Here is a 13,381-nt window from a genome sequence, read left to right on the forward strand (position 1 = left end):
GGTGGGCAAAGAACTCCGGTCCGCGGGCTGGACCATCCTGTTGCTCCCAGGATTCCCAGCTGGGGAGGCTGAGGCTTCCCTGGCCCTTCCCCCGCCTCCCCCCCAGCTGCAGCGGGGCCAGCCGCTAGCACCAGCTGGGCAGCTCAGCTGAGCTCCTGAGTCGTCCTGCTGCTTTGAGCTGCCAGCAAGGTAAGAGGGGAGGGGGCTACAAGCTCTAGGGTTGCCGGGGGGGGGCAAGTGGGGCAATTTTCCCCAGGCTCTGCAGGGGCCCCCGGCCCTATGGGTATGTCTCCCCCCCCCAGCCCCTCCTCCACTCCCCCCCCAAATCAGAACTTTTTATAGGGAACCGGTTGTTAAGATTTTGGCAACTCATCACTGCCTTGTCAGTGTTTCTTTGAAAACAGCCATTTTAAGGAAACCTTACTTCATGGGGAACAACTTCTCCAGCTTACTAACGTTGGCAAATCTGTGCTGAAGGGGGATAGGATAGCCCAGCAGTTGGTAATGGGGGATATGAAATCTTTCATCTCTTGGTTACCAATTCAAATCCATCCCCACTCAGAAGTTAGAGTAGAGGGAAGTGAGATGGGACTTGTGTGTCCTTAACCTAGCTTTGCCAATGGCTTCCTCTGTGACTCTGTCAGTCACGTATCCTCCCTGCCTCAGTTTACCCAGCTGTGAAAAGGCTATAATACCTATCTTGTAGGACTGTAGTAAGGCTTATCTAGGCCATGCCATAAAGCACTTTGAGAATCTCAGAGAACAGGTGCAAAGCAGGAGAAGTTGGAAGCCACAATCCATCTGGTAGCAGTTCAGTGACCTGGGGGAACTTCATGGCATTCTTGGTCTAGTTCCATTACACTGGGCACTGGTCCTAGGAAATCTAGTACAGGGGCAGGATCTATATTTATTCAATAAGAATGGCAGCGGAGGCTAAATATAGACAAAGCTTAGGCATGCCAAGGTCATTCAAAGTTGCACCTATTTAACTAAACTGCCGTAAGTGGGTATTTGGTTCAAACAATGTGGACACTCATCATCTGATTTAAACCTGGTTTATATCGGTTTTGCTTACTTCAGTAATTGATACAAACCACATTTAAATCAGGTGATGAGTGTTCATACTGCCTGGCACTAGTTTAAAATAGCTTTCGTTGAACTGGTCCCACACTTAATAGAGCCAAGGCCTCAGAAGGGGCCCATTTGGGTCTATGTGACGAAGTGCCATCGCTGCTCTCCATGCTTTTTCACAACTGTGGGGGAAGAAATGCTGACAAGCTGATCGCTGAGATCAAACATTCACTACACATGATCCCAGCTGAGCATGGAGAGAGAAGGCTCCCTTGCTTTCAGAAGCAGTGTGACCTCGTGGGTAGAAGCAGGCTTGGGAATAAGACCAGGGTAATGTCCCCAACTCTGCCCCCAACTTGATGTATGACCTTGGGGGAATCGCTTCCCCTCTCTGTACCTTTGTTCTCCTTGTCTATTTATTTAGCTTCTCAGGACTGGGATTCTTGCTATGCGCATGTACAGCACCTAGCACTGTGGGCACTGCCTTTAGGCCCTCCTGTAATAAAACCAATAGTGAAGAATAGCAATGCTCTGCCACGTGCTTATCCTATTCCCCTCCTCCACCATACAGACATTTCAGCTAGCCCAGGGTGAGGCTATCCCTCTGTTCCTCATGTTCAGAGGGTAAGGCTGTATAACCCTGAGACAGAGGAACAGTTCTCTCATATCGTATGCAACATTCCCTCTTATCAGCCTCAGCCATGCATTGCAGGGTTTCCTTTGTTAATCAGATTGCATGGAACAATTGAACCCTCAGAAGTGTCGAAACACTTTATGGAATACTGTGAAGCTGTGGGGGTTGCCTGCTTAAATATTTAAAAACTAATGTCAGAGGTTGTATAAATGGGGTAAGGTTTAGTAGCTAGTAATGACGCTTCCAGAGTCCTTAATTTGGTCAGGGAAAATCCTGCCTTTTCGATCCCATCTATGCTACAGAACCAGATGTGCAGGAGGATCTGGTCACACCACCATTGTCCCCCAGACAGTTGAGACGTGGTTCTGCCCTGTGGTGTAAACATGATCTGAACATGTTTTAAGTGTTTGTCCAATGCCATGCGCACACAACCCACCCCAAAAGTTTTTTCCCCACAATGCTGGAAGTTGAGTAACTCCCACCTAGACTACCAAGGTATGTCCACACTGCGAGTGAAGATGTGACTGTAGCACGGGTGGGCACACCTGAGTTAGCCCTAGCACAGGTACCAGTAGCAGTGAAGACATGGCAGCATGGGCTAGCAACCAGAGTACATATGGTCCCCAGTGGACTTGTACAGTCACTGTAGTCAGACCTGCCAAGCAAGAGAAAAGGCGGATGGGGTCCAGTGGCTTAGCAGAGGATTAGGATAGAGATCCTGAGTTCAAATCCCACCCTGACACTGACTCCCTCTGCAGCCTTGAGAACACCTCTTGGGCTGCAATTCTGCAAAGGAACTGGGCAGCAGATGTAGACCCCTACCTCATGAATGCCAGTAGCATGGGGAGAGGGGAGAGAGGCTCTCCGCCACATGCAGCACTGGTACCTCTGATTGTGCTCCCCCACAGGAGACTTTGCTGCACATGAGGCAGCGGAGGCTTGTGACAGTCAGGAGGAGATGGAGCTGGCTGGGGCAATACGTTCACAGGAGCTACCAGTGCCAATGGCCAAATGGCCCCAGAAATGTGTGTGCATGCAACCAGCCACCCCTTGGTCCCTGGCCTGGCCTCAGCACCTGTGTGGGGATGGATTTCCTCTTTCACCCCTGTTCCCTGACTCAGTGTTCTCATCTGCAAAATGGGGGCTGAGGGGGAGGAATATCCTCTCCAGAGGCGTGGTGGCTGGGTTGACATTGTCTCCCTCAAGGGGATGAGTGAAATGCAGTATCTGTGCTGGCCACGTGCTGACTCCAAGCCCTTGTTTCCAGGAGACGAGCTAGAATACATCCGACCAAACATTTACCGGAATATCGCCCGCCAGCTGAACATCTCACTGCACTCCGAGACTGTGGTGACTGATGCCTTCTTGGCAGTAGCGGCCCAGATCTTCACGGCAGGTACAGATGTCTGTCTGGGCTGGGGGGGAGGGTGGGAACAGGGATGGGGCTGGCTTTGGGTGCAGGGCTAGATCAGAGGGTGGGGGCTGTTTTGCAAATCTGCTGGAGCTGGGATCTTTTGTAGCACACACTGCACGACTGATTTAGAAAAGAACTCCTCTGGACTGTCTCTACCTAGCATACCACTGGCTGGGATATGTCCCATTATCTGGGAGGGCTCTCCTTCCAGAGGGCCTTTCCTGCACCTTCCAAGAGGAGCCTGTTTTTTCTCATCACCCCAGGGAGTCACTCTGATTCCAGGTTCCCATCCCCACTGCTGGCATCTGGAGCAGCCTCATTACAAGGGAGTCTCTCTCATTCCAGCCCTTGCTCTTCATGCTAGGACCCATTGCAGGTGTCTCCACTTCTCCTGGCTTCCCTGCTCCTAGCTGTAGCCAGCACTTCCTCCTTGCAAGGGATCCTGCTTCCATCTAGCTTCCTCTGCTCTTGAGAGCAGCCAGAACTGTTCCACGACATAAGAGCCTAAGACACTCTATGGTGCTCTGTCATTTCATTAGATTTGTTCCTGAATGAGTCGGTGTCTGGAGACTTTTGATTAGTCAGATACGAGTTAGTTAGTGACCCGGCCCATGTGGTGTTGACGGAAATGTGTGCACAATCTGTGCTATGCTCCTTCAAGGGAGCCTTGGTCCCCTCTGAAAACACCCCCTCCTCCACCCCAGTTCTCCTTTGGTGATAACTGGCTGGTGTGGAGATGGACTTGACAAAGCCTTCTGTCTACTCTCTTTCCAGACGGCCCTGGCATAACCATGGGAAGTCTGCAATGCCCTGCACATTTTGTGAGCAGCCTAGCAATAACTAAGAGGCTGGTGGAAATACTAGCAGTGTATGAAAACAGGGGAGACTGAAACAAAGCAGGGCTGGCATGCAACTAACCATCAGCAGAGCTGTATGAATCACTTGCGTGGGGGGCACCTAGGTGTGAGCTGGAGTGGATGGTTCTGCTCCCCAGGCTCCTTTCTTCATGCTTGAGTAGTGGATTTGAGCTGGTGCTGCTGTGGGGAACCTTGGAAGGGGACAAATAAAGATCCCAGATTTCTAATATGCCCTCAAATAAGCTTCCTCCACTACTCCAGAGATCTGTCTTCACCCCAAACATGCACAGCTGAGTGGGGACCCCATTGGGGCCACAGTCACCATGTGAGAACCTGCACTCTGTAACTGAAGCACACCTTGATGCAGTGCACAGACTGATTTCTTCCACAAAACAATACCAGCAATAAATAAGAAAGTGGAATCTCTTTAGGGTGACCAGATGTCCCCACTTTATAGGGACAGTCCCGATTTTTGGGTCTTTTTCTTATATAGGCTCCTATTCCCCCCCCACCCCCACCCCCACCCCCATCCCGATTTTTCACACTTGCTGTCTGGTCACCCTAAATCTCTTTCCCAGAGATTCCATCAGGGTGAATCCAAAATAACCTCTGTTCACCAAGAGGTTTACTCCATTGCTCTGGGAATTAAAAAAAATGGATGAGGTGGATTGCAGTGCTAGCCTGAAAGACTACACGGTGTGCTTGGAATGAAGAGACTTCCTGTGCACAGTGAGGTGGAGCACTGCTGGCTTGGAAAAATGAATGGAGCTGGGCAACTATGACAAAATGTCTGAGTATTGGTGTGGATTGCAGAATAAATTCACCCAGGCTGTGCTCATGCCTCTTTGTGCTCATTTGAGTAGCTGAGCGTTCCTTGCACTGAGGCTCACAGAAAACGAGTGTTGAGCGTGCACGTTCAAGTGTTTGCAGGGGAAGTGGTTATTTTATTAGCTTGGCACTACCTTCTACAGCAGGGGAATGGGGGTCTCATTTTCCCTGCTCCAGAGTTCTGACCCACAGGAAATTAAACAAGCCAGAAGAGAACTTGACTGTGCCTTTGGTAGCTAGGACTGCATGCACACAACTATTTGTGTGACTGTGACAGAGGAGAGAGGCCCAGTCATTGCTGTGGGTCCCAGCATTGCCAATGCTTATGACTTATCTCATGATATTGGGTGATCTTAAAGCCCCAGCTCCTGGAGTCCAGTGACTAGGTGAGAACCTGGGGTGGCTTTTTAAATGAGTTTCTAGAAACTTGAAAATGTGCCCCAGCTGTGCTCCAAAGGCTCAAAACCCAGAAGACAAATAAAAAGGCCCCCAAATTGATGGTTTTTATCATGACTTTTTTAAGACAATTCCATGATTTTTGGGGGAGAGGGGGATCTGACTCATGATTTTTTATCAGGGGCTGGCAATACTGGAATCCCCAACTATACAACCTAGGCCCAGCCAATTGGGGAGAAGCCACAAGGTGCATCACCAGGGTTTCCCCAAGCTGTGTGCTTGTGCAGCCACACCGTGCTAGCAGGCACCCCCCACAATTACACGCCAGCTGCACAGGGGAGCTGCCCACCATTGGGCTTGCCTTTACCCTGGCTGCTTCCAGTGCCACTGGCAGAACTCAGGAGGGTGCTCCAGGGATCTGCCCCGCCCCTGCCTCAAGTGCCGCAAAGAGGACAGCCTATGAGCAGAAAAAGAAGCCATATTTGTTGAGTGAGTTATGTGCTCCTCTCTGCTACTCACACAGATTTCTGGCTGGGGGAAAGGAACAGATTCTGCTAGTCCTAACATTCCTGGATCCAAATTACAGTTGCAAGACTTGCTGAATCCAGCAAAATTAAGCGTTAAGTCTGTGGCTGCCGGACATTCCATTTTTTGGAATGCAGAGGAAAAAAGCCTTGATTCGCAAAGAAGACAGATCTCAAATATTGTCTGAGTTGTCAAAGCCAATCACTGACGGCTCAGTGCTGGAAACAAACTGAGATATAAACTCTGCTACTTAGCATTCAGCTTATTAAGAAAACAGTCCAGGTCTGGGACTACAGCCCTGCTCAGGTGCCCACTCTCTGTACCTTCTTGCTGGGCAGTTTTTTTCTCCCTTTACCCCTTCTCTTCTCTTACTCCTTCTTTGACCCCTAGTGCAGCACCGAACTCCCCCCCTCACCGCTAAAACGAAGCTTGTATAATATAAATAAAATGCCTATAGTCAATATTAGAGAGACAAGGCAGGTGAGGCAATACCCTTTTTTCTTGGATCAACTTCTATTGGTGAGAGAGACAAACTTTTGAGTGTATACAGAGAACTTGCTGGGCTTGTTTCTGTATTTGTGATGTTCTGAGGTTTTTGAAAGAACTGCTGAGTTTGGACAATAATGTCTACAGAAGATCAGTAGATACCACAAGATGACCACTGGCAGCCGGGGTGAAATGTGAGAGACTTCCGTAAAGTAACCTCCTGTTACTATGGTGATAAGGTAATATATATGTTAATGAGTATAAGAGAAACTGACCATGAAGACTTGGGCATCCCAAAAGCAGCAGAGTGTGAAAGTTTAAATAAGGAAAAAGGGTTAAAACCTTCATAAATATGTCTGAATCCTGGTAGGTGTCAGCGTAACACATTATTTAAGCTGTGTCCTGGCCTGCATGCCTTGGTGGGGAAACCAGCATGCTGATCTTAGTGGTGGGGCACATGGTGAGGATGATGACAGACACTTTGGGTTTTTCCGCAAGGATTGGTGTGAGTAATGCAAATGCCAGATGTTGTATATTGTTGTTTTTCTTCTTTACCATCCTGCAGGGTGTGTATTGTCATTGGTTGGTTAATAAAAGTACTAGTACAGAAAGAGCACTGTGTAAGTCGCTGTTGTGCACCAGGGGGGCTCCCTTCTATTGGTAACCTCTCGACTGTAGTTGATTTTGGGGGCCAAACTCTCACAGATTAAAGGAGGTGTGAGCCCTCACCTTGGATGGGTAATTAGCTAAAGTAAGCCATATCTGCAGATACAGATACAGCAGTATAAACTATGGCCCAGGGCTAATGCTCCCCCACAAACACAGTCTGGTGCTACAGTGGCCCCAATCCAGCTCTGCAACAGCAAAAACTTCAGCTCTGAATTTGGGGGTTGACCCAAAGCCTGTTTGGAGTCAGTAGGAGACTTTCCCTTGATTTCAAGGAGCTTTGCATCAGGTCCTGGGTTAGCTTTAGTTTACCTTCAACATTTTTCAGCAAAATAAATCCCAAAAGGAAGGTTTTTTTCCATGGGAAACTGAAAGGAAAAATGAAAAAAAAGTGTTCTCTCCCTCCCTCCCCCACCAAACTGAAACACTTGATGATTGTTACTGGTGTGGTAGGCAGGGCTGCTGGCCCCTAGAACACAGAACTTTCACTTTCTAAAGGGGTGGGATAGCTCAGTGGCTTGAGCATTGGCCTGCTAAACCCAGAGTTGTGAGTTCAATCCTTGAGGGGACCATTGAGGGATCTGGGGCAGAAATCTGTCTGGGGATTGGTTCTGCTTTGAGCAGGGGGTTGGACTGGATGACCTCCTGAGGTCCCTTCCAACCCTGATATTCTATGATTCTTGTTCTGTGACACTTTGTTTCCTGTGGAGTTTTGATTAGGAATCTTTGGGCCTACATGTCCCATTCCCTTGTCCTGTAGGGTCTTCATGACTTCAGGTTGCCCCCGAAACTGCCAGTGGGGTAAATGCTCACATCTTCTAGTGGGACTGCAGTAAGAAGTGGTTCTCTCTCTGCTGTCTCTTGTTTTAGGCCATATGAAACTGAGCCTCCAACCAGAATCCCTTGTGTATTTATTTACTGATCTCCCTCTATCTGCAATAGACATTACCAGAGAGGACTGTGGTGTGTCCGTACATATTCCCCCAGCTGTTGAAATGTGTCTCATGATAACGTTGCTTTTAGATCTGAATTGGGAGTCCTGCTTTGATGCTAAAGTGGGGAGGTTTATTTAAATAGGCAAAGGAAACACTGCAGAGTGAGCTCTGACACTGACCAGACCCCCATTGTCATGTGGCCTCCTGAGTTCTCTTCAGCAGCAGGGAAGATGGTATGCAGCAGGAGAACTCTCAAAAGCAACCCTTTCTCATTAGTTCATTTTTCCTTTGGCTAGCCAGTATTTACATACCTACAGCTCCACAGCTGGCTGCAAGTCTGCTACTTAAAAAAACAAAACAAACAAATTCCCGGCAGCTTTTCATGCCTTCTGTGTCCTTTTGAAGTGGAGTGCTAGTTCCACTCCAAAGGGCAGATGTGTGCAAGTCTCACCTTGGTTCTAGTGCTTTCCTTTCTGGACAGGTTTTCCATTCACTTCAGCTCCAAGTCACACTGAAGATACAATCGAACTTGCCTGCATTTCCCGCAGTTGGAGGTTACTGACAATCTGTTTGATTACACTTGTAGATGAGCAGCATGGTTCCCCCTCAGCATGGATGAGTGCCGTAAACATTCTGTAGGACATGGGGCCAGAGTATGTCTGGCTCAGTGTGAGTGTGCAGGGGGCAGAGACAAAACGGGAACCTTCTCTGCTCCTGACCAGTGCTCAGATGCAAGCCCAGCTCTTTTACTCGGGAATGTGTGATGGGTCCTGATGAGGTCACAGTGGCTCTAGCATAGTGAGAAGGGAGGAGCTGGTAATCTATTGCCCTCAACGCCTCCATACTGCCAGCAAAGGTGGTTCCATGCCAGGGGGAATGGACAGTGGATCCTGTGAAGGTAGGGAATAGGTACTTCTGTGACCTCTGCCACACTAGAAATCCTGGAGTAATTGTAAGCCCAAGTCTGCGGCATGGGGCTGCTTGGGAGCTCATGCTGGGACGATGAACGTCTTCATATCCCACCTTGCTGCTATGGGCACAATCTAGTCCTTAGTCCTTGGAATGGCCTTGGGTTTGCCAGTCGGGGTAAGGAGCCAAACCCTGTCAGCCCCCCCCCACTTTCGGCAGGAATTCTTAACTGGAATCAGCAAGGTGGACACAGCGCGGGTATTGTAGATATTTGTACCGCCAGCATTGCTATTGCATAGTGATGGCTCAACAGGTGCCATGTGGCCTGGCTGTGCCTTCACCATGACAGCGGCAAACTGAGGGAGGGGCTGAGCTTACACTTGTAGGCTGCCTGTTGGAGGCACGCGGGAGGCGCGCAGCACAAATACACTTTCACCTGCCTTTGTGACAACTCTTTTCCCCCCTGCCTGCAAAAATTCTCAGCCTCTTCCTGGTTTGCTGGTGCTGTCCCAGAACACATCCCTCTGACATCATAGCTATGAAAGGTTGGTATTCGAAACAAATAATCTGAATCTAGTATTTGATGTGAGAATATGTTGCAGTCTGGGATATCTTCAGCAAACTAAGAAGTAGCAGAGAATTCCCAGGGCAGGGAAAACATGTTTATAAAGGTAGGTTTCTGTGATGAATGTCCCTTAGCTGGGAAGGCACTGGGTCCCCGGGACCCCTGTGTAAAGTCAGATGGTTTACTTCTTTCTCACCTGGGACTAGGCCCTCAGCCTTCCTGTTTATCTGGCAGTCCTACACTGCATCCTGCCAAATAGAGGAGCCAGGTAGAAGGCTGGGGTCCAAGGCAGGGAGATGGCACAATGACAAGCCTGTACTGTCAGCCTCAGACTGCAGATGGACGACGAAGGAACAAGGACACAGGCCACGGTGGGCGTGGCTGTTCTGTGGCACCTGTTGCTAGAGATGTCCATTGTTCTGGGAGGGCTGAGTGCAGGGCCCAGCACCCCCATGGCCTGGCTGGTGGAGCATACATCTGTCTGTGTTTATGGCAGGGGCTGGGTTGTAACATGTCAGTAACCTGGGTACACTATGCTGTGTAGACATGTCATACGATGAATTCAGCATGGCTTTGGAGTTCGCCTTTAAGTGGGGACTGACTGGCTGAGCAGCAGTTCTGCAGAAAAGGACCTGGGGATTACAGTGGATGAGAAGCTGGATATGAGTCAGCAGTGTGCCCTTGTTGCCAAGAAGGTCAATGGCATATTGGTCTGTATTAGTAGGAGCATTGCCAGCAGATCGAGGGAAGTGATTATTCCCCTCTATTTGGCACTGGTGAGGCCACACCTGGAGTATTGTGTCCAGTTTTGGTCCCCCCACTACAGAAGGGATGTGGACAAATTGGAGAGGGTCCAGCGGAGGGCAACGAAAATTATTAGAGGGCTGGGGCACATGACTTATGAGGAGAGGCTGAGGGAACTGGGGTTATTAGTCTACAGAAGAGAAGAGTGAGGGAGGATTTGATAGCAGCCTTCAACTACCTGAAGGGGGGTTCCCACAGAGGATGGAGCTAGGCTGTTCTCAGTGGTGGCAGATGACAGAACAAGAAGCAATGGTCTCAAGTTGCAGTGGGGGAAGTCTAGGTTGGATTTTAGGAAACACTATTTCACTAGGAGGGAGATGAAGCACTGGAATGGGTTACCTAGGGAGGTGGTAGAATATCCATCCTTAGAGGTTTTTAAGGCCTGGCTGGGATGATTTAGTTGGTGTTGGTCCTGCTTTGAGCAGGGAATTGAACTAGATGACCTCCCGAGGTCTCTTCCAACCCTAATATTCTATGATTCTATGAGTCTAATAGCTCTGCATTTCCAGAACAGGGGAATTCTCCTCCCAGCAAATACGTCATTGATGGATAGCTTTTCAATAACAGGAAAAAGCAGGCTTAAAGATTCAGGCAACATGTACAGCTATTCCCCATAAGGAGCTCCTAGTGTGACTGCAGAGACTTTCAAATTAGTCACTGGTCTAACCTCTGGACCAGTCAACAGGTCATTATCCTTCTGCAGCCTATGGAAATGGGTTTGGGCTCTGTCCGTGTCTAGTGGATAAGAGTCTATGTCACAGACCCCATTGCAGCTGGTACTGACCGGCCACCTTGCTGGAAATTGTAGCAGAGCGCCCAAGCAGTGAACAGATTTGGAGACTAAACTGTCTTTTCACAGATACCTCCCCCTCCCTCCACCTCTACAGCAGGTACATAGAGAGGGACGCTGGTACAGCCACTGCTTTGTTCCGTATTTAATCTGTGGACAAATAAGAAATTTGGCTCTAGATCTGTCAAGTCATCCCCTTTTTATGGTGTCACAGAGTGTGGGGGAGTGAGGGCTCTGCACCCCCACTTTTTGCGATTTACTGTGACTTTTAGCCAGCCAGTAGAACAGAAGATTTATTAGATGACAGAAACACAGTTCCAAGCAGGGCTTGTAGGTACAACCAGGACCCCTCAGCCAGGTCTCTTAGGGGGGCAAGGATCTTAGACCCGAGACTTGGGGTTCCCTGCCTCTTCCCAGCCAGCCCAAAACTGAAACCAAAAACCCTCCAGCAGGCTCTCTTCCCCTCCTCTCTCCCTTTCCTTTTGTCCAGTTTTCCGGGCAAAGGTGTTGACTTGCCCCACCCCCCTTCCTGGCTTAGGTTACACGCTTAGGTACCATCCCTCACCTAAAGTTATCCCCTGCTCTCCCATCCCCCATGCAGACAGTCCCAGTAAAACTAAACGACATTCCCAGGTTAATCCACCTCGCTCCCTACTGCGTCACATATGGGCACATCTATGATCTGAAGCTTATTAAAGTCGAGGGAAAGACTTGACAAGATATACAGTTTAAAATAAAACTAACCATAACCACAGGCATCATCCTCTATGGGGGTAGCCTAAATTCTCATCTCAGTTACTCCCAGGTAAACCCCTTGCAGCCACTGGATTTACTCTAGATGTACCTGGGTGTAAATGAGAGCAGAATCTGAGTCAGTGTCAGTAAAGGCTTGGAACTGGACCAGTATATTTGTTCCTATAATTGTGGATGACTACCCATAGAATCAAAAGGGGACAGATCCCAGTGTGGGAATCAGGATAGTGGAGTTATGCCAACACTATGCATACACTAGCTGAGGTTCTGACCCAAGATGTCATGAATGGGGGAAGATACTGAAGAATTCTGAAGGGCTCATTAGATGGCTAGTGAGTGTATTGAAAAGAGTAGCATTTCCTTCAATATTATAAACACCTACGTACACCCACTGTCTATAGCTCTTCCTTTCCTGTGGTCTTTGTAGCTCTTCCTGGCTCACCCTTGTGGCTGTCATGGTGACAAATAACACAGATGAGAACAATAGCCAAATGTTGACTGAGAGTACCACAGGGATGCTGAAATACACAAGTGAAGGTCATGCAGCAGGGGCTCTCCTGGCCTAATCTGATGAGAACAAAAATGGAATCAAATTGGCTATTAATTTGGAATATCGATATTTCCTTCTGCGCCCAAAGATGCAGGATTGGTGGGGGAAGGAGGCATGCAAGGGGACTCTGAATTGTAGCTAGGTTATTATCACAAGGACTTCTATTCAAGAGCACTTTGTGGTTTTTGACCTCCTATAAGACACGACTGGAACAAACAGCCTCTCGTTATCAGATGAAATATGCATAGATGATTTTTGTTTCACTCATTTTAACCAATTGCACCCTGTCTATCTACATTTGCAGTTTAAAGAGCCGTTTGTTTTAATCAGATTTCACTAAAAAAAGGCAACTCCGCAGAATCCACTTGTAGGCAGGGCTGACCCACAACATTTTGGCACCTGAGGCAGGGAGCTCAAATGACGCCCCCATACCCCTTCGCTTGGGCCAAAACTTTGAAAGGTCTCAATTCTGCCTTCTTCCTGTTCTACGCCTCTCATGGTACTGCTCTGCTACCTACCCCAATAAAGGAGAACTAACAACTTAAAATGCCTTGTTCAAAAATTTTAAGTAACACTTAACTTTCAAACGCCTGAACAGCAAATGTAACTTTTCTTGTCTGCATAGTAAACACTGGCATTTTTATCTGTTTGAATAATCAAAATGATGCTTTCTGTGTCTTCTTGGTTGCAAAGATTTGAACTGCTTCCTGAAGGTCCACAGCCTGGGCCAGCTCATGCTCTACTGAGATGGTTGGAAGGCCGACCAGCCTCTCCTGTGTCATTGTGGAGCATAGATGTGTTTTTATTAACTTCAGTTTGGAGAAGCTGCGTTCTCCACTGGCAACCTTTACAGGAAGTGGTAGAAGTATGCGCAGAGCAACAAAAGGATTTGGAAAGAGGGTGGTCATCTTATTTGTGCACATATATTCCACAACAGATGATCTGGACAAATTGGAGAAATGGTCTGAGGTAAACCGGATGAAGTTTAATAAAGACAAATGCAAAGTGCTCCACTTAGGAAGGAACAATCAGTTTTACACATACAGAATGGGAAGAGACTGTCTAGGAAGGAGTACGGCAGAAAGGGATCTAGGGGTTATAGTGGACCACAAGCTAAATATGAGTCAACAGTGTGATGCTGTTGCAAAAAAAGCAAACGTGATTCTTGGATGCATTAACAGGTGTGTTGTGAGCAAGA

General features: G+C 48.3%; 1 protein-coding gene across 4 annotated transcripts in view; it reads left to right on the forward strand.

Annotated features, from left to right (window-relative positions):
• BOK (BCL2 family apoptosis regulator BOK) overlaps positions 1-13,381 on the forward strand; it is a 38,362-nt gene that overhangs the window by 10,439 nt on the left and 14,542 nt on the right. For all 4 annotated transcript variants that reach the window (XM_045029047.1, XM_045029050.1, XM_045029049.1 and 1 more), the window contains one exon: positions 2,973-3,101. In XM_045029047.1, coding sequence (XP_044884982.1) covers positions 2,973-3,101 — 129 coding nt within the window. The remainder of the gene's footprint in view (positions 1-2,972; positions 3,102-13,381) is intronic.

Source organism: Mauremys mutica, chromosome 9 (assembly GCF_020497125.1).
Source record: "Mauremys mutica isolate MM-2020 ecotype Southern chromosome 9, ASM2049712v1, whole genome shotgun sequence".
Lineage (NCBI taxonomy): Eukaryota > Metazoa > Chordata > Testudines > Geoemydidae > Mauremys > Mauremys mutica.